Source organism: Oreochromis aureus, linkage group 2 (genome assembly GCF_013358895.1).
Source record: "Oreochromis aureus strain Israel breed Guangdong linkage group 2, ZZ_aureus, whole genome shotgun sequence".
Lineage (NCBI taxonomy): Eukaryota > Metazoa > Chordata > Actinopteri > Cichliformes > Cichlidae > Oreochromis > Oreochromis aureus.
In genome coordinates this window covers 22,694,082-22,721,289 of record NC_052943.1, presented here as the reverse complement: position 1 = coordinate 22,721,289, position 27,208 = coordinate 22,694,082, and the positions used below count along the sequence as shown (strand labels likewise).

The window sequence follows — 27,208 nt, the reverse complement described above, 5'->3', positions numbered from 1 at the left end:
AATTACACTTGTACTGTATGTATGCCATTTAAGAATGACTCAAAAATACCAAAGGTTCATTTAGTTCCTTAATAAATGAAAAATTCAGTATTGTAGGATTCTGTCTGACAACTTTCCATGCAACATCTGTCTCCTTGTCTCTGCCTACCTCCATCTTAAACAGATATCTATCTGCATTCACAAAGCACACATGTAAGGGGGTGGGGAGAAGGCTAATAAGCTGTTATCATGTGGGACCTTTTTTCGTCCCTGCCTCATTTCTTGAATATCCCACATTCTGTTGGAGCACTGAACTGCAACTTCTAGAAGATCTTGCACCATTGCTGGACTTGCATGTGCAAAATTTACCACGGGGGTGTCAGGAATTTCAATCTTTGCTTCCAAAACAGACTGGCAGCCCAGGGGCCCAAAGTAGGGACTGAGCAAGATCCAAACACTTTTTTTTTCTGGGTTCAACACTGCACTGACAGCATTACCCCCTTATTCTCTATCTCAGTAGGGTTTTGCATTCCCTTTAGTGTGACATCCACTGGTATGTAAAGCTCCACTCTCTTACTAGGTTTAAAGCCTTAGACAAAGGATGCCAAGAGTCCACAAACCTACACTACGTAATCCTGGAGAATTCTTGTGGGCCAGTGCTGATAGTGGGAATGCCTGAGAAAGAGTGAAGAAGACCAGCAGGGACAAAGTGCAGGATTATGCCCGAGGCAATGATAACAGTAATATTGATCTATTTTATGATGCAAACCGCTGGAGCCTTGCTGCTCGGTACGACATGTTGGGATGAGCACCTATTGCAAGCAGGGAGCAACAGTAGCTGTACGGGTGAGTATGAAACCTCTCCTAATCAACAGTCCCAACTGACAGTACTGAAAGAAGTAATGTTGAAGTGTACTGCTGTCTGTGTGGTCTTTTCACTTCAAAACAAACATTTCTAAAATACACATCATGATAGAAAAGGAACTAGCTTAGATTCACAGACAGATATTACAAATAAATATTTACTTAATATTAAAAAGTGTGATTGTTCACTGTATAACACTTTATGTCCTAAAAATTAATGAAATTAGTGTCTTGGGTTGTAATTTCAGTTACACAAGTTCTACTGTACTCCACATGGATATAAAGCATTCATGCAACAGCTGCTATTCAGTACTGGAATGATGCTCAGTTTTTACAAAAAATGTAATCATGTAGAACCAAACATGTTGCTTGCATTAAACATGCTACAGTAGGCGGTGCAGCAAAGTGAACTTGGCAGACAACACAATGCACTGTACCAAGCCAGACTGTGTTTGTGTGGGTGTATCTCAGGTTGAGCCCAAGTTTTTGTGGAGTACCACAGAGACGTTACTTCAAAATTACAAATGGTGATGACCAAATTGTAAACCACATCTCAGCAGGACATAAAATATTAAGTGCAATACCGCGATTTTCATTCAAAACAGAGAAAATCTCATCGCTATCCTGTCTACCAAAGAGAGGTCAGCTACAGAACATCATGCTCTGATCCGGCAGGATAGATTTTTAGGAATACAGGTTCTCAAACCTAGAATTTTACGTTAAATGTACAGGTAGAATGTAAAGGTTTTCAAAATACATGGTATGCATATAGGGCATGGGGGGCAAAACACAGTCATAACAGGACCTTTTCACCTGAGCTACATAAATCTGTTGCCCAAACACTGTGCATGAAACTAGAAACTAAGTATGTTCTACTACACTACATTTTCCTTAAATATCATCACTGTGTTCACCATGTATTTGGGGATGCTAATAGAGGTATGTGATATGGCTGCAATCTTTTGAATGGTAACTTTAATTTATTCTGTGTGGTAAAACACAATGTATGGCATGACCTTCAATAAATAATATAATAGTATTATTATTATGATAGCATTTTTAGTTAATATCATTAATTAATTAATAATTAAATAACTAGTCATTATTGATTCAACAGGACTGCAAATCCAGTACTACCATATAATACTAGCACCTCGGCTAAAGTCAAATATGTGACAAGATCTTTCAACAATTTCATGTTATAGTGTACATTGTTATTTTGCCCAATCCATTTAGTTACTGCATAGTGTTGTTTATTGCAGAGTTAACAATTCTTTTTTCATATTCTTGCATTTTCTTTGTTTTTACAGGTAACTAGTCTGTAACTAAGTGAACTGGATTATCATCTGAAATGCCATAAATACATATAACATCAATGCAAAATAGTAAATCAATGTTCATATTGTCTGCCTACTCAAGAATTGTAGTATATTTTGTGTTAGAGTTCACAAATAAGTCCAAGTAACAGAGCTGAGTCAAGAATCATACTGACCCTGCAGTGAACTTGTCAATCAGTGATTCAACAGGATGCATCCTAGCAACTCAGCAGCAGTGGCAGACATTTCATTATGTTGTTTGTCTGGTTTTGCTTATTGTTTTCTTCATTCCACAGAGTTAAGAGCGGTCTCTATGGTTGCGTACGACAGTGCCATTACGTTGCCAATGTCACTGTTTACTCCAAGAGTAAAAAAACAAAAAGGTTTAGTTCTAGAACAACTACATTTATCTGACAACAAATGCACAGCAGTCATCCAATATACAAAATCAGAATATGTGGAAATATCATTGTTGATCATAACTTCCCAGCAGAATCCCAGAGTGATGTTGTGACCTGAATCAAAAACCTCTTAGAGGACACTAACTGCCTTCCCCTTCATTCATTGCAGAGTATTGTCAGAGTCAAAGGAAAAAGCAAAAGCTATTTGTTGCTAAGGGATGAGGTTTTACACAGAGGCAGCTGTGGTTGCCTTGAACTTCCCATTACAGGGATGAATAGGTTTTTTAAATCAAATAATGTGCCAAATTGAACGACAACAGCAGTGACACAAAGAGGGAGGCAGGAGCTATTGAAATGTCAAATGCTGCCATATTTACCTATATATCCTGTGGATTTATTTGGTTAAGATAAGAAAGTGAATATGCTCATTCACTGTGGAATTTATGAAAATTTTAAAAATGTGGCATGTTTTGTGACTTTTTTGTGAATTTCCTATTAATTAAAAATACTAAATGTTTGCAGTTATAGTAATTGTATATTTTATATAATGGCATTTTAGTCTGTTATTGTAAGCCTCATAGAATCATTAATCACTAAATCTAAATATTGTTGAGTCATTATACAACTGTATTTACTTAAGATATTATTTTTATAGACGTAAGGCGTTCAAATGATCTTCACTGTAAATTTTAAAAGATGAAACTTGAATAACGTGTGTAATGATTTGCTAAGCTTCACAGCCTTTCCTGATATTTGGCCATGGTAAAGCTATTCATCGGATGGGCCTTAATGGCAAGAATCACAGAAGGCTTGTGCCTGGCGTCGGAAGCTCTATCCTGCTTGACTTTCATTTCAAAGAACAGAGAGTTTACTGGGTTGACAGGCACACTGGGGTCATTTACAAAGCATCTGTGAAAGGAGCACACAAACAGGTGATTATGTAACTGCGCCAAAGTGTAAGTGGACTTTTTCTCTGTTTTTCTCTTTTGTTTTTCTGTGTGTGTTTAACTTATTAGTGAAAGCCTTTTTATTTCCATGCTAGACTAAAAGGGTGTGCATCATTTTATTACAAATCGCTGAATTATAAAATTACAGGCTATTTTGCAGGTCTTAAAACATTTTACATACTACTACTTAGTATATTCTTTGGATCACAACACATAAAATTTGATATTTAAATTATTTTTGTGTTTTGTCTTAATTTACGAGTAGATTCCATAACAATGTTAAGATACAAAACTACCATTTATTTGCATAAAACTACTTATAATATGCTCACAGTCTGAACAACTTTTCACACACGTTAGAAGAGTCAACCTAAAAATCCCAACAAACACATTCTGGAAACCAGTAAAATAAACAAAAGCAGACCTATTTTCCTTAATTTTTGTAAGTATAATGAAAGTAACTTGATCTACTTTATATGTGCTTTTCCTGATTTTCCTGAATCCTTTTTTTTTGATCTTCTAACAAGGAAACCTGCCAAGGTGGTCTATAGTGTGAAATTTCAAAGTATGGAATACAGCGCTAATAAGACTTAATACCCCGAAAGCTAACCAGCAGCTTAGGATCACTTTTAATGATTTAGGAATTTTTAATAACCTAATTAGTACAGCAGTTAATTTGGAGGCTTTTAAAAGATCTTTCAGAAACTCTAATTACCATAATTAAATTGTGTAATGTTAATGTTATCCTGCATTGTTCTGGAAACTTTCAGAGCCGCAGATTTAAAATGATTAATTATGAATGCTTCTTTTACAGAAACTGTATTCATATGACAAACACATCTCTGGCCTCGCAGTGGACTGGATTTGGAACAGCGTATACTGGACAAGTGGAGAAAAGGGGGAAGTAAAGAGAATCGATATAAATGGGAAGAAACAGAGGACTCTTTTAAGACACTTGACCCAGCCCAATTCTATAACTGTTGATCCCTCTAATAGGTAATCTATGCAGATGTCATAATGACAGTTGTTTTTTGTTTGGTTTGCTGTTTTTTCATTTAATCCTTCCAATACTATATGGAATCGAATGATATAAAAATTTACTGACTGACTCTCATATACCTCTGATCAAGGACAGCAGTAGTCATTTACTTCCCTGCAGTTTGGCCTGATGGATAAGCAACACTGAATAATTTTATTTAAAAACATTTTTCATGATTAAAAAGTGCCAAGAGCGTATTTAAATTGCTTTTTACATAACTTATTATCGTACACTTCTCTCAGGCTTTAATTCAATTGGGCTACAGTTTATTAAGCATTACCAAAAATGAGTTTGAGGCAAAAGAATTATGAGTCTCCTGATTTGGCAGGCTTAACATATGAGGAAATGTCTAAGCAGTGCCCTTACTGGAAGCAACTAAGTTTCCATATTTCATAACAGATGCAAAGCTAACTTCAGAAAAAAAATATTTTGGAAAGGCTCATTGCAAAACCTTTTTTTTCCCCCAAAACATGCATGTTGCAGGTTTCTGTTTTGGTTATCTGCGGGGATGTCTCCAAGTATCCAAAGGTCTGATGTCACAGGACAGATGAAAATTACACTAATTAAGATAACTGAACAACTGAGAGCACTGTCGATTGACCGAGTAGACAAAAGACTGTTCTGGGTTCAGTTTGGGCCACAAGGAGAAAGTGCCATTGCCTCTTGTGATTACAATGGGAACGCCCTACACATCATGAATCTTCCACTTCAGTGAGTATTTAGTAAAATTACAATTTGTTACTCATCCTTTAACTTTGTTAATAAAGAAAATGTAGATCAGAGTGTTGATGTAAAGTATCAAATAAGCCAACAGAAACCCACTCATTATGTCTTCTTTTTTATCAGGTCTCATTCAGTTGGAATATCTGTTTTTCTGGAGCACATATACTACACCGATGCTGAGTCTCGGGTTATAAAACAAGTAAACAAGTACACTGGTGGAGAGCCACGTGTTGTTAATATAAAACAAATGGCAAAACCTCCAGTTGATATCAAGATCGTGCATCCTCTTAATCAGCCAACAGCAGACCCGCTATCACCATTTCCAGGTTACAGCTCAACATTATTATACATTTAAAGTTCTTCTTAGTTTAATTAATTGTGTTTATATTCTAGATAATGTATCAAGCAATCATTTCCAACAGGTTGTGATGACCAAGGTGGCAACTGTGTTAACGTCTGTTCCAGTTTGGCAGACCAAGGGGTTTGTCAGTGCAGTGAAGGTTTTGTTCTCAGTATGGAAGGCACTTACTGTAAAGGTTGGTATTAAAATAAGAAGGCAGTTATAAATACACCAGCAAAAACAAATGTTTACTTCAGTCAAAATAACACTGGAAGCCACTTTAATCAGCTAAGAATAGGTAAAGAAGGATACTAGACATCGAACAGTAGAAGACTGTTCCTGATCTGATGACATTAGTAGGGTCAGAATTTAAGGCTGTGGATGGTGTAACAGCATAGGGGATATTTTCTTGGTGTTCTTTGGCCCTTAGTACCAACTTCATTGTTTAAACACCATTGACCATCTCTATCCCTGTATGACCAGTGTTGGGAAGGTTACTTTTAAAATGTATTCCACTACAGAATACTGAATACATGCCCCAAAATGTATTCTGTAACGTATTCCGTTACGTTACTCAATGAGAGTAACGTATTCTGAATACTTTGGAATACTTAATATATTATCATGCTGTTTACAACTACATGAATGTCCTATTGCTGTGATTTATTACTGTTACTGAAGGTCCGCGGCTCCGAAACGTAGTAAAGAGACCTCTGGCTAATACGTCGGGTTCGTGTCGGGCTGGTAGCCGAAAACTAGCTTTACTTTGTTGTCTGGGTCAACTTTGCTTGCGGGAGACAGAGAGAGGCGTTGAAAGGCTTCTCCAACGGAACTTATTTTTTCCGGAGGAAAACACGAACACAGTGTACAGTTGAGTCTTAATAGCTTACTTACAGCTGGGCTCGTCAGGCACTCTTCTTGGCTGCTGTGGTTATTATTATATTTACATGCTTCCAGCTCCCGTTTTTGCTCCGTGACAGCTCGGACTTTTCCTTTCTCTCCCTCCCTCGCTCACAGACACATAACGGGTATGGTAGTCCATTCTCCCTGCAGCACGGACTACACTGCCCATGAGGCTACATTCTTTAGGGCCATGCCTGTAGCATTCTGCCTTTTAGCTTAGCACAACAACAACAACAAAAAGCGCTCTCTCACCCAGGAAACACGCAGAGAGAGCGTCCACCCTGTAACCATGGCAACCGTAACGCTGCCGCCTGGAACAACAGAACGTAGCTGTCAAACAAACCCAGTCCTGACCCGCGACAATATGAAACAGGGAAGTACCGCTGTGTATTCCATTTATTTCAACAAAGTAACTGTATTCTGAATACCACCTTTTTAAACGGTAACTGTAACGGAATACAGTTACTCATATTTTGTATTCTGAATACGTAACGGCGGTACATGTATTCCGTTACTCCCCAACACTGTGTATGACCACAGTGTACCCAACTTCTGATGGCTGCTTCTAGCAAGATAATGTAACATGTCACAAAGCTCAAATCATCTCAAACAAGTTTCATAAACATTACAATTAGTTCAGCTGAAAGCCCTCTACAGTCACCAGTCTCAGTTTAGAAGAGCACCTTTAGGATGTGGTGGATTGGGAGACTGGCATCATGGATGTGCAGCCAACAGATCTGCAACAACTGAATGACGGTATCATGATAGCATGGCCCAAATTCTCTGAGAAATGTTTTGAGCATGTTGTTGAATCTGTGCCATGAAAACTTAAGGCACTTCTGAAGCCCAAAGGGGTCAAACCTAGTACTAGCAGGGAGTACTCTTACTGGGGACAGCCACAGCTAAAAGGACTTATACATAAAGCACAGAAAATATAAATATTAGCATCTACTTGCAAAAAATATCACCATCTTTGTCTGTGTGTACCATAGATGTAAATGAATGTGCCCACTGGAATCATGGTTGCTCGCTTGGTTGTGAGAACATTCCTGGATCTTATTTCTGTACCTGTCCTAAAGGATATGCCCTCTTACCAGACAGGAAAACATGCCAAGGTAAAGTATAACCATGTATATAATATCAATGTAGCTTTGTCATTTTTGATTTCAAGATTACCAACATTATACTTCTTGCTGCACCCGCATGTTTTACGCTGAAAATAGAAAATAACCCGTAAAATGTATAGTCAAGATCTGAACATGGCTAAAGCTTGGGTTGCAGATCTTCTTTGTGCTGCTGTCAAAGGTGGCATTTATCTACCAGATACTACTTTGACCCTAGAAGCTTCAAAAAAGGCTTGAGGGTCATAGCACAGGCCTTAAGACAGACTAGATATATGTGAGCTGACAATTGTGTGTTAGGTCACTTGGGTCAAAACAAAACACTGACACTTTGTCCAACTTCTAAACATTTAAGAGTACTGAGACGATCAGGTAGAACAAAGGATATCACGATAAGTTATTTTTGGCTTTCAGCTAAAAGTTCATTTGTTTTTGGTTCTCTGTGAAAATCAGACAGCAGCCAAGTTCTTGATACGTATGATCAATGATGCTTTGCTAAAGCATATGTTGTATCGAGTCATTATCTGGCAACTTCGGAATAGATTTTTGACTTCCTCTACCTGATAATTTTGATATGACATTTTTTGACAGTCATTAGGTCATGTATAAGAAATCATTATTTAGTTAAATAAACTTGGATTTTATTTTATTACATTTTATTTTTACTTGCATGTAATTTTGACTTGATTTGATGATTTGTGACTTTTTTTCAAACATTTATAGTTTCAGTGTTTTTATTTCAAGATATAGTAAAACTTAAAAAAAAGTATATTTTTATAGTCAGATCACAATCTCTCTTCTACTCTCACAGCAATATGCTCAAGACAACAGGAAAAGTTCACAGACAATCAGATTAGATGATGAGGTGACATTTGCAGTAGGGAACATATCTGGTCAGCAGCTTTGTCTTTCTAAGCTGCTTAGCTGACAACCTTTGCCAAGGTCCAGTATGAAACAAACATAGAGCCAAGCAGCAGGTTAGACAATGGAGATTACAACAGAGTTTACTTGGTTGCACAGACGACAGAAGAACTGTAGTTATTTACATACTTGAAGTGCCATTTTTAATTGTTTTATATAAAGACAAAAAGATGAAAAAGCAGTAGTTTTACCACATGCAATGTTGACATGGAGCGCTTCTGGCCTAATCAAAAGGTTTAATGGAAGACTATAAAAAGACCTGAAACCAATTTAGCCATGATAAGAAGAATAAATTTTACTATCCTATTGTTTACTATACAAAACCTATATATGAAATAAATGCAGAAAAAAACAGCAATAAAATATTACCTTATACAGTAAATGATAATGTTTTCAGTAAGGTAAAACTTTCATGTCTTGTGTTATGATTCACTTATTTTGATGGCCACTCGTGTCCTCTCATACATCTTTACATGATTCATACTTTATTCTTATAATTCTGCAGCATAAATAAAATGATAGACACTTGAGCAAATGAGTAAATCATGAGTCTTATAATATAATACATACAAAACTTAAACATCACATTTATCTACTGCTTTTTAGTACTGGTACATACCCACCTCAGGATCTCTGGTACAGGAGACCCCACGTGCCTTTTAACTAGCATTACATCACCCTCACTGTGTGGGTTTGACTTTCTTATCACACTTTCCACTATTTTGATAGGATTAGAGCTGACTTCATCAAAGGATTTTACCAGAACAGGGGCTAAGAAGCTTGCTGTCCATCCGGCTGATCCACAGTCTGCTGGGCCCCAAAATAGACTCAAGTCTATTTTATTTACATGTAACATCACGTTGCCTTTATTGGCACTATGAATGACTGTAAAACATGTCATTAACTCACATCAGTTTGGGTTTAAGTTCATGTAATCTTTAATGCTTTCTAAATATTTTAATCTACATGAATCAAATCCATGTGATTTTTTCTTTTCTTTTTTTTATTGTTATTTTATTGTTAAAAATCAAAAGATTTTTTTAGGTTTTATTTTTGATAGAGCTGTCTTTTTTCTGTTACAGAAATCATACCATGTGAAAGGAATATGACAAAGTGTGGCAACGGGTGCCTGTCAACAGGAAATGGTGCTGTCTGTGTTTGCCCTGAGGGATCTATACTACAGGAGGATGGACAAACATGTACTGGTATGGCCAACATTACACCACTTTGCCCCATTTTCCAAAACTAAAATCTACCTTTTATTAAAAAATTATATAAATACACTTAGTAAAAAAAATGTAGAGTTCATATTATTCTCATTTGCAACATTAAGCTTTTAGTATATACTTTTATATGGCTAACATATAGAGTATACACGTACCCTTATGATACTGGATTCAGTTTCCCATTACATTTACATTTTAACTATAGCATCATAGTAAAAGAAAAGGAACAATAGCATGAATCTATCAACTGAATAACAGCCTAGTAAAACACAATTTAATGGAACATACTGGTTGCTCATTTCCAAAAAACTAAGCAGCAGATAGAGTCCCTACTTAGTGATTTGTAGCCAAGGCTGTATAAATATTTCATGAATAAGAGTTGAGTTGATGTGGTCAAACTGAGGATAGATGGATCAAAGAGATGAATGTGCAACAGTGTAGTAATTGTTGTAATACTTTCAGTTTACTGTGGGCCAATATCTTGCATCAGTTTAGAATATAATATTTAAAATGATTAACTTTTTATGTATACATTTTTTTGTAATGGATAAACTGGATTACAGTGAAATCTGATGCCAGAACCAGTGTTGACACAACACAATTTTGTGCTAAGAGTAAATACTGTAACTAAGCAAAGGTCCGTTGAATTTCAACAAATTCATGAGCTTAGCTTTGCCCACATTGTTGTTCCAGGCTGTTCATCTGCAGATAGAGGAGGGTGCAGTCAGCTCTGCAACCCTGTCACCCCTGTAAGCTGGGAGTGTGGCTGTCTGCCTGGCTACCAGCTCCACCAAGATGGCAAGCACTGCATTGCAACTGGTGAGTCAAACAATGGCATAGCAGATAGCTGAGCTACATGTGCCCACAAAGACCCACACACCATCTACCTTTTTGCATCTGTTTCCAATGCAAAAGTCAAAAAACACAAGGTGAAAGCTGCAGTGCATTTGATCATGGAAGACTGTATTTTGTTATATTTTTCTTCAGGACCTCCATCCTATCTACTAGTTGCTAATCTAGTAGATGTCCGGAGAATTAACCCTGATGGCACTGTGGATCAAATCTTGGCAGAGGAGCCCAGAGGAATAATCTTAGCTTTAGACTACGACCCTGTCCAGAACAATGTAAGATGGAAAGTGTTCCAAGAGTATGAGTATAAGGTCGAATGACTCATTGTAATAGAATTGAGTTAAATCAGGAAATGATTTTGCTATGGATCTGCAGTGTCACCTAGTGGACAAGCACTGTAATGCATGCCCCTTACTATTACCTCATTATGTTTGTTTGGACAGTGATCCGCATGTTTTCCTTCCAGTTTATATTATATAATTATTTATATTTATATTAGAAATGCAAGTATTAATAAATGATATATTTTGCATTTGAAGGTGTACTTTGCAAGTGCAAGCCAGAAAACAATTGAGCGAGTTGACATAAAAGGTGGCCCAAGAAACATTCTCATCTCTGATGGTTTGGATTCACCAGAGGGGCTTGCAGTTGACTGGGTTCATCGCAAGATGTACTGGACGGATAAAAGGTGTGTAGCGTGTGTAAGAATTACACAATGAAAACTGTTTCTTCATAAAGTGCTGGTCATTTGCTGTTTGCTTTATTCGATTGTCTATCTAAAGTTTAATGTTTAGGTCACATCCAGCTTTGTTAATCTCTTTTGATTTGAATGAACTTCATCAGGAAATAACTGACATTGGGGAAATTAAACTTCTACATACACATATTTTGCCCCTCAGTCAGTCAACTGTTGACTGCAGTACCTTAGATGGACTTCACAGGGAAACTATTGTGAGAAAAGGTCTGGAAAAGCCAAGAGGAATCGCAGTTCATCCTCTTGCAAAGTGAGTATAGCCGTATCCATCACTCTTACACCAATACAAATGACTAAAGACTAATCTATAAACAACAAATACCACAATAATTACCAAGCAGTTTGATTAACTTTGACTAACACTAGTTACTTCATTAGGTACACCTTGCTACTGCCAGTTTGAACCCGATTTTTTACCCCCATTTGTCTTTAGAACTGCCATGACTCCTCATGGCACAGCTTCAAGATGCTGGAAACATTAACCAGAGATTTTGGTTCATATTGTTATGTTAGCATCATACACTTGCTACAGATTTGAATCTCCAATTCCACCACATCCCTAAGATGCTGTACTGGATGGACTGTAGAAGTCATTGAGTACAATGAACTCATCGTCATTTTTATGAAACTAGCATGAGATGATAGCATTAGAAGATGAGTATGCTGTGGTCATATAAGGATGCACATGGCTAACAGCAAAAGATGTTGAAAACAATGCTCAGTTGGTTCTAAGGGTCCCAAAGTGCACCAAGAAAATACACCCCTGCACCATTACACGACAAGCAGCCTGAATTGTTGCTACAAGGCAGGATGGATTCATGCTTTCATGCTGCTTACACTGAATTCTGATCATTCATCTGAATGTAGCTGCATAAATCAAGACATCAGGTAATGTTTTCCAGTCTTCAGTTGCCCATTTTGTGGTGTAAATTGCACCTTTAATTTCATGTTCTTTGTTGATGGAAGTAGCACCCAATGTGGTCATCTGCTGCTGTAGCATATGGTTCAAGGTTCTGAGATTTAACAAATGGTTATTTCAGTTACTGATGCCTTCCTATCAGCTTTAGTCTAGCCATTCATCTTTTCATCTGACCTTTGGTATCAACAAGTCATATTCACTTAGAGAACAGCCACTAACTCTTTTTCTGATTGGTTGTGTGAGATGGTTGTGTGGGGAAATCCCAGAAAATGTTTTAATGAAATTTTAAACAAAATATTGTGTAACAATGAATATAACAAAAAAGATATAGATGATTTGTATATACAGTGCTTAACAAATTTATTAGACCACCACCAAACTAAAATTATTGTTGTTATCCATTATTCTTCAAATTTACTGTTTTACAAAAAAGCATACAATGCAGTAAAGCACATTATTATTTTCTGAATAAGACGCCAAATTACAGTTATTTATTTGCACGCCTGAAAATTTGTTTCAGAGGTTGAATTTTATGCTTGAATAATTTAAGACTTCTCAGAGTAGTCCAATTTAGGTATAAAGACATGAATTCAGTTCAGTTTTTTTCAGATTTCTAAAATATTTGTATTTTTTTATTATTATTACAGGTGGTCTAATAGAATTTTTAAGCACTGTATACAGGTGGTTTAATAGCTTTGTGTACCACTCTCTCTCTATTTTTTTCTTTTAACTTTTGAGGAAGTTATTCTGGACTGACATAGGGACCCATCCTGTGGTGGAATGTTCCTCCCTGGAAGGGAGAGACCGTGCTGTCATTGCTAGGACCAACCTTGTGTCGCCCACTGGCCTGACAATTGACTTCACAGAGGACCGAGTATTCTGGTGTGATCAGAGGAAAGGCACAATAGAGACTGCCGCCCTGGATGGTTCAGATCGACGAGTCCTGTCAGAGAACCAAGTAGGTGAGGTTTATGTGAAATGTATATATCTAAAAAAAAAAAAAAGCAGATATAAATGCATGGGGAATAAGAATTTCATTGTTGTAAAATTAATATGTAAGTTAATATATGATAAGTTACTCTAGGATACATGAAAGATAATTAATACTAAGTATAACTGATATAGTACAGCTGTCCTACTAATCTTGACTCAAATCCAAAAAGCACACCTCTTCTTAACCAGTATCACTGCCTTCACAGCTGAACACAAGCGCCTCTCACCTGGAATCACTGAGTCAACTCAGATTTTCTTGTCATCTGCCCTAATTTGTTCCAGGCCAACCTTTTGATCTTGCACTATTTGAAGACAGGCTCTGGATCTCTGATCAGGAACGCCACCAGCTGACCAGCGTACATAAGCGGACTGGGAAAAACTTGCAATGGATCCAAGGAAGCATGGTGCAACCAGCATCTATTGTTGTAGTTCATCCCCTTGCTAAGCCAGGTACAGAGAAACAACCATGATTACAATGATCTAAAAAACAAGTATCATGCATATTTAGATACATGCAGATTGTTTGTACACATGTGCCAATAACAAAAACAAGTGGCACACAGCATCCATCAATTCTAAAGAATTCCTGGGCTTATACTTCTGTCCTCTGTTTTTTAGGGGCAGATATGTGCCTTCACCTGAATGGAGGTTGCTCCCAAGTGTGTGAAAGCAAGGAGGGTTTTGCCCACTGCTCTTGTTTCTCACACTATATCCTATCAGCTGATGGAAAAACTTGCTTGTCTGTTGACGCTTCAAATGGAACAGCAGGTGATGTATCCTGTGCTCTTTTCTACACAGTGTAATGTGATGATAAAATTGAATGTTTTCTTTATGTATTAATTTTATAGAATATGGAAACGGTGGATCAGTTGATTTAACACCTCTGAAAAACAAAACATTTAATACTGCGAGCTTGCCACTGACAACTGATAAAGGGGAAACTGATTTCCACTCAGATGTAAGCAGCCAGCCCACTTTCTTCACAGAGAAAATGATTTCAGGTAACAGTGCACCTTGAAAGGCGTTCTATCCACTCAATATCTTACCCAGCCTAAATGTTACATTTGCATATGCCCCCTCTCTGTCAGACCAGAATGAGTGTTACTCACTCCGCTGTGATGTGAATGCACAATGCCTGCTGAATTCTGGTCACCCGAACTGTTTATGTCAAGAAGGTTTCACAGGTGATGGACAGTTATGTGTGGGTGAGTATACCTTCAATTATACTAGGAATATGCATTAGAGAGATGAGGTAACAGACCCTGAAATAAGCTTACAGGATTACATTTGATACAAGTGAGCTTTTTTTTTTTTTTTTTAAATCTCACCTACAGTAGCAGGGGTTTAGCAGAACTGAGTTTTGGATTTTGAAATAAAATTCAGAGGTAGGGTTGCCCTGAAAGTAAAGGTAATGGTATTATTCAAGATAAGCATTAATGGAAAAAGTCAAAATGTTCAAAAAGTCCTAAAACCATCCAGTAATTCCTCCTATCGTTTCCTTGCAGACCAGTTGAAATGTTTTGAGATTATCAGCTGAGTTTGTTTGCAAAGTAGGAAGCATCGGAAAGACATAGTGTGGCAACTTCATTAAATTAATAAAAACGTAACTTTTTTCACTGTACCAGGCCAGGTTATGGAGAATTAAAACAAACAAACAGTAATTACATTTTATTTAGCTAGTAAATAATGTCACAATATTGTTTCAAAACTTATGATTCTTGTTGTTTTGTAAAATTTTAGGTTATAACTTACTGCTCCTATTTTTGTCCTAGATATTGATGAATGTACCCTGGGAATGTACAACTGTGACAAAAATGAAGAATGTCAAAACACTGCAGGGAAATACTACTGCAAGTGCCTGGCTGGGTACTACAGCGGTGGGCAGTCATGTCAAGGTGATCGTTTACTTTTGTTAACATATCCTGGGCCATATTGGCACATTCTCATCGTCTATCATTGTCTTATCTGTGAAATCGGATAGTTAATTTAGATTGAATACAGTGTTTATATGAGTCATCTCAAAGAGCACAACTCTTTTAAGCAGTAGACAATGAGTCTAATTTAATAAACTTATATCCTCAATTCTCTCTAGAGTTGGAGCCCACATCACCATGGGTGACACCTGCTACCTCTCCTGAAGTTACCACCAAACGCCACAGCAGAAATGCAGTGGAGAGTTGTCCTGCAACCCATGAGACCTACTGTCTGTACCATGGTGTATGCTACTATTTTCCTGAATTGGACTCTTATGCCTGCAAGTAAATAAACCCTCTTGTCCTTCTACTTGACCCATGACCCCATCCCACCCCCCATAACTGTTTGCTGGTATCTTGTTTTTCAGAGAAGGGCTCACAATATTCATATTAGGGCTGTGCGATACCACATCATGTACAATATTGCAATTATAAATTATTGCATGATATGAAAGTGTCAAATCATAACACCATTGTATTGTAGCAAAACACATTAAAATCCCCTAGTGTGCACAACAGGGAAACAAGCAATGTCTGTGATGGAGAGCAAGACTTAAACAACTTCCAACAATACAGAGCAATTCGAAAAATATGAAATAAAACTGTTACAGTTTAAGGTGAAAACAAAAAATGTACTTTAAAACTTGAGGCAAAAACATACCATCAAGTATAACCTTGGTACAAAAGAGTTGATATTAGCAACCTAAATTTAAACAAATGACTCAACCAATCTTTGCTGGTGCACTTACTAAATGCACTCCATATGACAGGAAGAGCTGATGATGGATGGAAATAATGCAGTTACATGGTGGACATGCACGGCTTTAAGCAACTGTGTCACTGCAACAGAAGGATTAAACATGCCCTTAATGTATTTACACTTATAAATTCTGCTCCCTGCATGCTCCAAGCATCAATAAAACACTTTTCATTTTATTTTTTTAAAACAGAAGTATGATTATGGCAAATTTCTTAATTCTTAATAATTGTAATATAATTATAAGGCTGTATCACCCACCAAAGTTCAAATACATTCTAAAATATTCAGAAATATCCAGTCCGACTGTTAATTAATTCAAGAACACTTAGGTGAAAAGTCTTTTTATGACAGCTGACAAGCAGCAGGTGTCACTATTGTTCCATGATTAAAGCCCACGCCTCATAAACGTGTTTACAGCAGAGTCTACTTCTGTCCATGAAATATGGACTTCAAATTAGATTAACAAAAACGTAAATTATAAATTCTAATGCACATACTTAAAAATAATTCATAACAGCAAAACAGCACTACTGCCTATCAGTGCCCAAACTCTTTAATCCAACCAACACAGGTTGAAGAGTTGAAGAACCCCCGAAGTGGTATCTGGTAGAGGTCTCTGAGATAGTGGGCAGAAATGTCAACCTGCTGAAGGTTCTGCACATTTTTGGACCAGCTTGGCTGACCTTTTCAGTGTTCTGTCGAGTTATCGGGCGGTACCCTTGGCACACTGAGGGGGTAGCATTTTTTTTTCCCCTCCAGTGTTTTCCAATGATTCTCAGGATTATGAGGGTCATTTGAAAAACAAAATAACTGAATTATTACTGAAGCCAGTCAATTCCTTCTTTTTTTTTTTCACTAACCTTATGTCATATAACTCCAAAACCTGTGACTGTAATCTTGCCTGTGTATCTGTTCTATGAACTCCAATCCAATCTTTCAAAAACTACATTTAATTTGCCAAGGGAGCCCAAATATTTAAACATAAAACTAAGCAGTTGATTAAGCCGTAACAGTTTTTGAATTGTAAAGTAACTGGATGTGTTTTAAACAAGTTTGTCTTAAAATATAAGTCGTTGGCAGTTAACCAAAAATGAATCCTGGACATGATTTTTTGTGATGCAGTTGTGTATCAGGCTACATGGGGGAACGATGTCAGTTCAGTGACCTGGAATGGTTGGAGCTTCAGCGGGCTGAAAAGGAGAAGAAGAGGAACGTGGTCATTACAGCCTGCATGGTGGTCCTCGTTTCCGTGCTCTCTATCACAGCCTGTGTCACCTACTGCTATGGGTAAGAGAAAAAACGGGAAAAGGGGAAAAAAGAGGCAGCAAAAAGTAAAAGGGGAGAAAAAGGAAGGAGGAAAAGAATAGACAATGGGTAAAAAAAAAAAGTATAATAAGGATGATGAAAAAAATAAAAAAGGAAGAAAGTAGGGAAATCAAAATGATCAAGATATGCTATTTGCTGTGAAAGGATCAAAAGTGACTTCCTAAAAATAAAAACAAAAACCATCCACGAATATTTAACTATTTCCTTACTAAATATACTGAGGAAGTAATAAAAAAAAATCTATTCAATTTGTATGGGTTTTATTAGACTGGTAAAAATGAGAATCATGTTTTCATCTTAAGGGGGTATCATATGCTTTTCCAAACTGATGGTTAAAAAATAAATCTGGGGACAGTTGTGTGCTGTGCGTGCTGGTGTATGCACTACAGTAATGATGTACAATAACGACAGTCTTGCGTTTAGCCCTTTGGAAACCAGGGAGGACCTGCTGCTGTAATGAATGAGCTGACAGCATTTAGAGATGTCTATCAAACCCAAGATGCATGAGGCGTGTAATGCCGGTTTCTCAGTACGACAGCAGGGGGTCAGGGAGCACATCACATGTGGAACAAATGACAGCATGCAACAGTGGTTAGCTGAGTGAGGAGCATGCATAAACTACACACTGTGGCCCCTCCTCCTTTTTATTTCCACCTGAGATGTTTCTAAGTAGCTGATTTGTTTTATGGTTGTTTCGCTGGCTTACGAACAAGGCTGTTTGGCATTCTACACTCTTTTGACTTACAAAGCACACTACCTACTACATCCTAACGTTTGCACTCTTGGTTCCCCTGTGGAAGTGGCACGCTTTCAATTACATGGTTCGTTTAGCTTGTTCTACAGCAATTACACATAAAAATAGGTCATTTCTCAGCTACAAAATGGAGCCGGTGAGGTATGACCCCAGAGGAAACGCTACATGGCCGCCAATAGCTCTGCCTCAAATTGCCTTCTGCACTTGACTGCAAGTGCACTTGTGCAGTTTTTGAGTTTGGTAGTTTGGTTTCCCCTGTAATAAACACACAGAGAGTACAGAATCACACTGTACACAAAGATAGAGTCTAAAGAAACAACTGAAACTTGTGAGCACATAAAGTAAATGCACACATGGCCTCAGGCTTGGTCTATCACAACATTCAGATGTATTATTTTTGGTCAACATTCAAGTTTAAGGGGGTCAGATATGCAGAAAGCAAAGAAACAAACATTAAATAAATCAAATGTGGTCAGATTATTATTTTATAATGCAGTGATAAATTATGCTGTGAAGGGCAGTACACAGCACAGACACTCATTTCTCATCATGATGAATCTGAGTACAGTACTAATGTTATAACCTATATAAATCTTCTTTTTGTACCTGACCTTTTACACATATATTTCTGTGAGATAAATTCTCCATGTGTATATTATTCCATATATAACTTATGCAGATTTATATTTACTTTTCAGAACGAGAAAACGCTTCCGCAAACAGCCATCAGTGGATAATGTGAGTGAGACCAGCATGACTGATGAGAGCATGTCAGAGACAACCACAACCACTGTTCCTCGGGTAAGGCCATTATTACAAAGCTCATTCATTAATACATACAGATTTTATGTCATGCAGTAATATAATACGTCACTGTAACAAATTCAGGACAGTAAAAATTATGTTGTTACTTCCATTATGTGGGCTTTTCAATTATTTGCCAGATGGGGAGAAAGAAAGAAAGAAAAAACAGTCAAACATAACTTGCATTCTCCTTGATGTTGGAGACATCAAGGAGGCAAAGGAGACAAAAGAAGAGCTTGTGTGTCCTCGTTAGGATACATACTAGGGCTATGCGATATGACGAAATATAGCGGATGACGAAATTAAAACATCTATCGTTTCATATTATATGCTATCGTTTGTGTCGCAAAATACACTGCAATATTTTTTCATCGTTTGAATGGTCACCATGTGGATGCAGGCACAGAGAATACTAGCATGGCCAGTGAAGATGAGGCAGAACCAGGCAGCTCAGTCAAAACAAATCGAGGACCTTTTCCTAAACGAGGGGCTACGTCTGTAGCATGGACATGGTTTGATTATGAAAAGTCTGACATGGACCAGAAAACTGTACTCTGCAGTTACAGTTACAATTATGCCGCAAACCGGTCCCCACCACAGACTCAAGCACGACAAACCTCTTCTACCACCTATGTAAGAATCACATGAAAGAGTATGGAGAGAGTTTACAGATCAGAAGCAAAAAAGAGCCGTCAGGTGCTCAAAATAAACCTTAGACTCAAACGTTAGAACAGGTGCTAGAACAACATATTGGACAGCCCTAATACATACTTATGTCAGTGTATGGGACTGTAGGCTAGGGTTTAATTGTAATTATTTCAAAAAGCATCTCAGATCAATGTAAAAGTAATGGAATGAGTGGTGTAACAAATTACTTTCTATGCAGAATAAATATGTAATGCATTACTTAAAAATGTAATGGGTTATACTATGTGAGAATGTAACAAGGATCAACACATATTTAAGAAAGGTAGTTATCCAGTGAATCACAAATTGCTCCAAATTACTTACATATACTATTAGTCCTAGTTTTGGAGCTGGCCTTTGGCAGTTCCCAGCAGTCATAACATTTTTGTTCGCTTTGCAAAGTAACATTAAAGATTGGGGTTTAAATCCCAATGTCTTATCAAGTGGTAACAGAATACTGCTACTGAAAGCAGAAACCATATACAGAATAAAACTGTCAAGTGACAAGAGTCTATATAAGGGAGCAAATAAAGAGTGATTTTCAAAACTCAATCTGGAAGAGGAATAGCTACAAATCCCAAAGGAATCCCAAATCTGAATGTACAAGGAATTCTCTTTGCAAGAGCAATTCATGTCCATCACTCACTCTGGGAGTCGATAGGCTGGCTAAAAAAAAAATGCATAAAACTTTTAACTTTTATAAAAACTCAAACGTCTTAATGTATAAATCTGCAGTTCTACATGGTGGCAGAAAATGGTGTTGAAGGAAAGGTAATCCCTGCCATGGGCTGTCCAAGGAGAGCTGTGTGTACATCCTGCTCTTCAGAGACAGGTACCTGAAACTTACATTATTCATATTATATAGTCTAAATTCATTCTTGTACAAGTTTTTTACCAACTGCTTAATTATGCATTTTTTCCAGGTGCCAATTCTGAAAGTGATGAGTCAGGAAAACTGTCCCAGCACAACAAAGGTTACGAGTGTTCCATGGTGTCTGCTGTTGCCACTGAAACAATGCAACCCACTGTGCACCTCTCAAGTCCATCACTGTCAAGCTGTACATCTTTTAAACCAACAACGTTACCCCAGACTTCCGGTCCAGAGTCATGGCTCAATGGAAACAGCGTACAATCAGCTGTTCAGAAATGAAACATAAAAAAGGAAAAGCTTTCAGAAATGTATACGTTTGGTTGAGAAGTCAAAAAATATCAAGTGCATTGTTTAAAAACATAAAAAATCTCATCATTATAGCTTATGAGAAGAGTATGCCTCCTCAGATGAGTATATCCAAGGCAGTTTAACAATAATAGAAAAAATACTGATTGTTTCTTAGTAAGGACGTCCAGAACCAGCTTCAGTGTTTCGGCACTGAGTCTCTGAGACTCTGCTGGAGGGATGGCATGTTATTCCAAATGTAACGTTATTATCAGTGACATGTCGGTCTAAAATGTCCCCTTGGCATCAAATTAGGTTAAGACCTAGTGTCTATAATGGCCAAAGCATATAATTTTTACACTTGACTAATTCATCAAGCCATTCAGTGATCTGGGCATTATAATTCTGAAAAAAGAACAACCCACATCAACCTGTGACACTTTCCTCTAAGGGGAAACATGGACCTAAACCATGCTATTAAATTTTTTCCACAACAAAACAAGAGCCACTGGATCCTCTCACTACAAGTGTATAGAGTTCAGGCCTGTCCCCTTCTCCCACTTTTATCATGTCATGCACTGACATACATCTTAGATAAAGAGCTACTCTTTTGTTTTTCCTTAGATATTACACCAGTACGCAAGCATAAAGGTCATCAAATCTGAACTGTGAGCCACACCCTATTTACAGATGGCTTTCCCACTGATCTAAATGCAGTAATCACTTTGGTCAGTTCAAACAGTAGTAAATTTCGGAGTCTTTATGACCCTATGCTGCAGAAACTATATGACTACAGTATTTCTAAATTACCCCAAACATTGTTTTGGGCATGAAGTTAAATGTTGAAACTTAAAAAAATAAATACATCTAATTGTTGTTCTTCACATAGTACACAGGCCAAAATCTGTGATAGGTCAGAATAAACTAATCAGTGTCAGCTAACCAAAAGATCAATCATATTCTCCTTGCACTTGCAAAAATTCTGAGACTATAACTATATTATCATATTAATTTTAGTAAGTTGAGCGAGTTTTATATTTTTTTAGCTCTTTACATTTTTTGTGTGTTTTTAAATGTTTAAGTCATTATAATTTGCTTTGCTCAGGTAATCGCTGCTATGTAGAAAAGTTGTTTTTTCTTTTGTTCCCCCCATGTATCAATGGTGTAGATGCCTTTTTGTAGCCTTTTCATCAAATTATTAAATATTTCATATAGGAGCAGGTTAAGGATACTATTGCAGTTATATATATATGAACATTGTAAATTTCATTGACTTGAGGTAGTTGTAGGAGAAGTGAACAGTAACTGTTAGCTTTTTTTTATAGTAAAAGGACAATACTGTTTAAAAATTATCTTCCATTTTTTTCTTATAGTGTTAGTGTTATTTGAAGTTTTCCCATCAGTGTGCTGTATTTTGACATCCAGCTTTCTCAGTTTCAGTGCAGCAAGCTTCATGACCACATAATTTCAAGATTTAAACAAAAAACTGACATTGAGCTCCTTTTGTTATAAATAACTAATGTGTCACAGTACAAAGCACTGCCATGTAACTGCCATGACACTGCACCACTAAACAACCCATTAATTGTGATCATTTTAAATATTTTATTTTATTATTTTTTTACATTGATCTGTGGTTATTTTTGTCTAAATTTTATGATTCTATGATTTATATTCTAAGAAATAAGAGGGCAATAAACTGAAATGGGCCAAATGGTCAATAAATTAAAGTGGAATGTGGTTTGGAAAGGGATGATATCTTATCTTCTTTACAGTTAGAAGCAACTCTCTTCTTTGCAGAGTTTATCATTAAACAGAGAAAAACACTGCTGAACGACTGACTGATATAGACTATGGTTTGGAAAGGGAAGGTACTTTAGGATTGATGTTCATCTTTTTAGATTCTAATTAGTATAAAAAAGAAAAAGAAAAAATGCAATCATTATGTTAACAGACCATCATTCAACATTTTCATTAAAACTGTACCTAGCTTGGATTACATATTATTTTCAGCAGCTATGGGCTATAACTGGAATTAGGAATTTGCAAGATGAAACTTGCTTTTATTTTATCAATAAAGGTATATTTAAAAAATATACACCGTGTCAATAACTTCCTTTAGCATTGACATTTATTTGTATTGGTTTTTATAGCAAAACACACATGACATAATTTCCTCTCCATTGAAAGACTATTTTGGCCATTCTGTCTTTCTGTTACACCCCATCACTGTCATCATTCTTCTCTGAAGGCCTTCTGTGCTCCATTGATGATGCTTTTCTATCCTCCACCAAATCTAATGCTCTAGTGATGTCGGCATGAATGCCGCCGCCCTTCACCATCACTCCATCTGTCTATTTCTACCTCTATCTCAGTCTGCAAGTCTGTCTCAAGGTTGACTGGGAATTGTTAATAGAAGGACCCACAGCCTCTTTGTTTCGAGGCAATGGCAGAAAACAAAGCACTTTAACTCAAAAACCATCAGGGGCCACATCGATATTGATTTTCGTGGCAAGACACACTTATCTATATATTGGGCTCCATTAGGGCTGACAGATAGGTTAGGCCACCACTCTAAACAGCAGCAGATCAGTCTTCAAGTAAAGATGAAATTGGGCCGAGTGTCAATTTATCTTGTATTACTTCTGAATTGGGGCAACAGGGGGCAATCGAGTCACTGACACTGTAAGTAACAGAAGACGCAAGGGCCTCATTTTTGTACCGCTTTAGGAATAAACACTGCTTCAAATATTTAAATACATTTTTAATGATATTTCTTCATAGATTTGTATTTTTCCTATCCAAAAAAAAATGAATGTAAATTACTTGGAGTATGCTCCACAGGTGCATACATCAAGTTAATGCAGTGGTGTATAGCAAAGATAACAGCAACACAGTTTAGCTTACTGTAACTGAGAAAAACCAGGCACCAATGTGAGCATAATAAGGGAAATGCTATACCAATGCTAACTACTTGTATAAGCTCCAAGGTCTCAGGCTACACCACAGCTGATTTACACCACCTTATAAATAAAATAGCATCTTGGGACTGCCATGTCATCAACAGGGATGTTGTAGTAATGGATAATTTATTAATTCTGTGGCAAATTTGTCTTGCACCTACTACATTGCCTATGCAAGTGTCCAATATTGTTGCCAGCATTTATAATCAAGCTGGCTCTATTGACACCAAGGTGTAGTTACATTTCTAGGAAGGTCACTGCAGGTTAGAGCATTAATATTGGGTCACATAGAAGTATCCACCGCACAATAATGACACCAAAATTAAGTTTCCCTAAAAATACAGTGATGCTGGAGACACCTATGCAAAAAAGGGTCCAAGACCCAAGAATGAGCAAACAGGTGAAACTCCCCAAATTTAAAAATCAATACCTGCGCCGTCCAAGCTGATGCACACGCTGTAGCGGCCCTATTCAGCAGCCTAGCCTTTAAAGCTACTTGCACACTTCTAGCTAAACTCATCAATGGCAAAATTCAAAACTCAACACTCACACAACACAGAGATTTCAAACTGGAAACCTGAAGACACAATTATGTTGTTTAATCCGTCAGAAAGCTAAATTTCTCAAAAGAAAGGTCTTAAAGAAGAGAAAAAGATACGCTAATTTTACTTAGTTAACTATATTTACTGCCCTGTGTTATTCTCAAGTCATTAGCTGTGAACACCTTTAAGTTTCAAGTGTATGTTTTGTCCACACTTATTGATTAATGAAATGTCATTGATTGTATCCATTGATAGCCAATGAAAAGAAGCCAGAAACCCCCCCGAAAACATCTGATGTTTACTTTACTTTTACTTTAATTTATAACCTGTTATCCAACTAATTAAAACTGTACAAAAAGAACATAGCATTTGTTCTAATAGAGTCCAGAAGCACTTTTGCCACTGTGTTGCCTCATCTCTTCTTTAAGGAACTCCCTAAAAGCATTTTGTAACTCAGGAGATCAAGTTTTAAAAGCCAATGTTTTCCTGTTCTTGCTCAATATAGGATTCAGCTTTTTGGTTTAGGGCCTCCTGGCCATATTTTTTATTTGATAAAATGTCAAATGTTTTTAATTGGCAACCGGTCAGGACTTTGGGAAGGTTTCTTAAATGTTCTAATACATTGCAGTGGTGCTGTGTTGCAGAGTATGCTTTCTCTTTATTTTGCTGAAAAAGACACATGCTGTCTGAATGACAGCATGTGTTTCTCCAAAACCTGTAACACTTAGAAAGACTTGTGCAGATGTATGAAATGTGCACAAAATAAAGCAAACCAAAGCATTAAAATGTAAAAATGTGAAAATATTTTCTTAAATAAAATATGGGGTTTAAATGACATTATTGTATTTTTTGTCTCAGATTTTAGGTTTTGCAGACCATCATAACTTTTTGTAACTGGGGTTATATTTTCTGCCAGATGGGTCTAGCTTTGTCTTATCGCTCACGGCCCCATTCCTGCCCAGAGGACAGCTGATGAGGGCTAAAGAGGGAATTAGCCACCCACTCAAAGGCTTTGCCCTGATCCTTCAGGTCAGTATTTGGTCCCTTTAGCTCTTGAGCAGGACAGAGCAACATTGGTTTTCGAGGATTTGTCCAGAGTTAAAATCAGAAGGGGAGGGAAGGTCTAATGCATGTATTGGACATAGACACATGAGCCAGAACGTATGATTGCACCATAGACAGGAGGGAAAGTCCCAAATCTGGCAAGCTGTCTTGGTAGTTTTGTCTCAGGGGGGAAATGGATAACATAACAACAATGGGCACAACTAATCAAAGCTACACTTTCACTTAAGTGGCACACAATTACAACTTAATTTCAATTAGCCATTTTTCCCATTACATGAACTGAATAGGATAGTTCTTCATCACAACTATTTAACAATTAAAAGGAAATGCTCCACAGTACCATCATTAATGACCTAGAAATCAATCGTCAAGAAAAAAAATAGCCAGGTTGACTTTTTTTTCACTAGATGGCAGCAATGTTACAAAGAAAAAAAATAGCTCACCAATTGGAAACTAATAGTAATAGGGATATATAAAGATACAACTGCAACCAATTAAAAACAATTGGTTATTTAGCAACTCTGTTCTTATTCATGCTTCAGTGATCTCTCTTTACATCAAGATAGCTATAGCAATTCGAACCTGCACTCATTATCATAATCTGCATTCAGTTCAGATAAAGAGCATTCCTGTTTGAGAGGGGCAGCTGAGATTCAAGCCTTTTGTAGCACAGAGGAAATCATTTTATGGTTATGAATACACTGAAATTAGATACAACTTCAGAAGACTGTAATCAATTCTGCAATAATTCAGGCAAAGCTGTCAAAATCGTAATCATTATTTTCATGTAAGATAATAGAAGTAAAAAGTAGCCATTTTTTAAAATACCTTCAGAAAACTCAGAATATTATTGCACAGTACTGTAGTACTGGTAATAATAGGGACCAAATTGGTAAGGTCTATTCGATACTTGTCTCTCACTACTGGTACAAATTACTGAACATTTATACAAGGTATAGTTTCTGCTGTTAATTTTGGATATCATCAGTAGTTTTGTCACCGGTAATTTTTGCCATGACTTCTATAGTATCATGCTCCATCACCTGCTAAGCTTGTAAGAGAAATTTAAATGGAAAAAGACCTTTGTACGTTTCCATGATGTGTGTCGTGGAAATGGTCCATTAGGCTGCTTTGACGCTTTTATAACATAAATTACACATTCAAAACTGAATAATTAAACCATAAAAGTATTGTCACAAATTCGTGACAATACCAAGATTTGTGCTTGTGGGAGATGTTTGTTGACACTTACCACAGTTTCAAAGCCCTCTTGTGTTTCTTCAGCCTGAACAAAATATCAAACTTGTTGAACAAGTTGTCTTGATATCGTAGCATTTTATTTCGCTGGCTAACTCTTTAGTTACCAAAGATGGTAGCCGGAAGTGACAGGAGCGATAGACGGCCACTTCCTGTTGTTTTGTTTAACTTATTTAAAAATTATAATATGATGGGGCAATGTGTTCTTTTCCCTATAGAACATGTATATTGTATAATTTTACCATTTGTTATTATTTTTATGGATTATGGAGCTGTGTCTATACAACAAGAATAAAATGCAAACATTACTTCATAGGATTTGCTTTTTGGTATTACTAGGTCTTTCCAACTAAATGATTAAGAATCCATGTTAATTATGTGATTACCTTTTCTCAGACGAAAACTGATTTTGATTTATGCCATGTTCATGTCTCACTCCAACCTAAACTAAAAGGAACCTCAAACAACCTGTAATGCGACCTCTAGGGGGCGGTCAGGACGCTTTTTCAATACTGAACCAACAGTAATAGTGGATTATTATCATTATTTAGATGCAAAGCTGCTTAGCTTAACTACTCATGCCATTTATGCCTGCCACCACCTTAGTGCATCCAGCAATGATACAA

At 36.9% G+C, this 27,208-nt stretch overlaps 1 protein-coding gene and 1 long non-coding RNA gene across 2 annotated transcripts; one reads left to right on the top strand and one right to left on the bottom strand.

Annotated features, from left to right (window-relative positions):
* The first annotated feature begins 266 nt into the window (after window positions 1-266).
* egf (epidermal growth factor) lies at window positions 267-22,836 on the top strand. Its single transcript, XM_031759517.2, has 23 exons — window positions 267-825; window positions 3,293-3,492; window positions 4,322-4,503; window positions 5,030-5,257; window positions 5,393-5,595; window positions 5,692-5,805; window positions 7,505-7,627; window positions 9,637-9,759; window positions 10,474-10,599; window positions 10,768-10,904; window positions 11,169-11,317; window positions 11,529-11,633; window positions 13,041-13,264; window positions 13,578-13,745; window positions 13,914-14,063; window positions 14,144-14,296; window positions 14,384-14,500; window positions 15,068-15,190; window positions 15,388-15,553; window positions 17,151-17,315; window positions 18,807-18,909; window positions 20,335-20,431; window positions 20,523-22,836. Exons 1-23 carry the CDS (start codon window positions 699-701, stop codon window positions 20,747-20,749), a joined length of 3,510 nt encoding a protein of 1,169 aa, XP_031615377.2. The 5' UTR covers window positions 267-698; the 3' UTR covers window positions 20,750-22,836.
* On the bottom strand, window positions 13,132-27,122 carry LOC120443105. Its single transcript, XR_005615143.1, has 3 exons — window positions 26,578-27,122; window positions 13,523-13,736; window positions 13,132-13,245 (listed from the first exon to the last, which is right to left on the bottom strand). It is a non-coding gene; the product is annotated as an uncharacterized LOC120443105 (long non-coding RNA).
* Window positions 27,123-27,208: the final 86 nt, after the last annotated feature.

Coding starts and splice junctions, on each gene's coding strand:
- egf (XM_031759517.2), top strand. CDS start 699: ATGCCCGAGGCAATGATAACAGTAATATTGATCTATTTTATGATGCAA. Junction 9,760..10,473: donor GGATGGACAAACATGTACTG/GTATGGCCAACA, acceptor TTGTTGTTCCAG/GCTGTTCATCTGCAGATAGA. Junction 14,501..15,067: donor TGATGGACAGTTATGTGTGG/GTGAGTATACCT, acceptor TTTTTGTCCTAG/ATATTGATGAATGTACCCTG.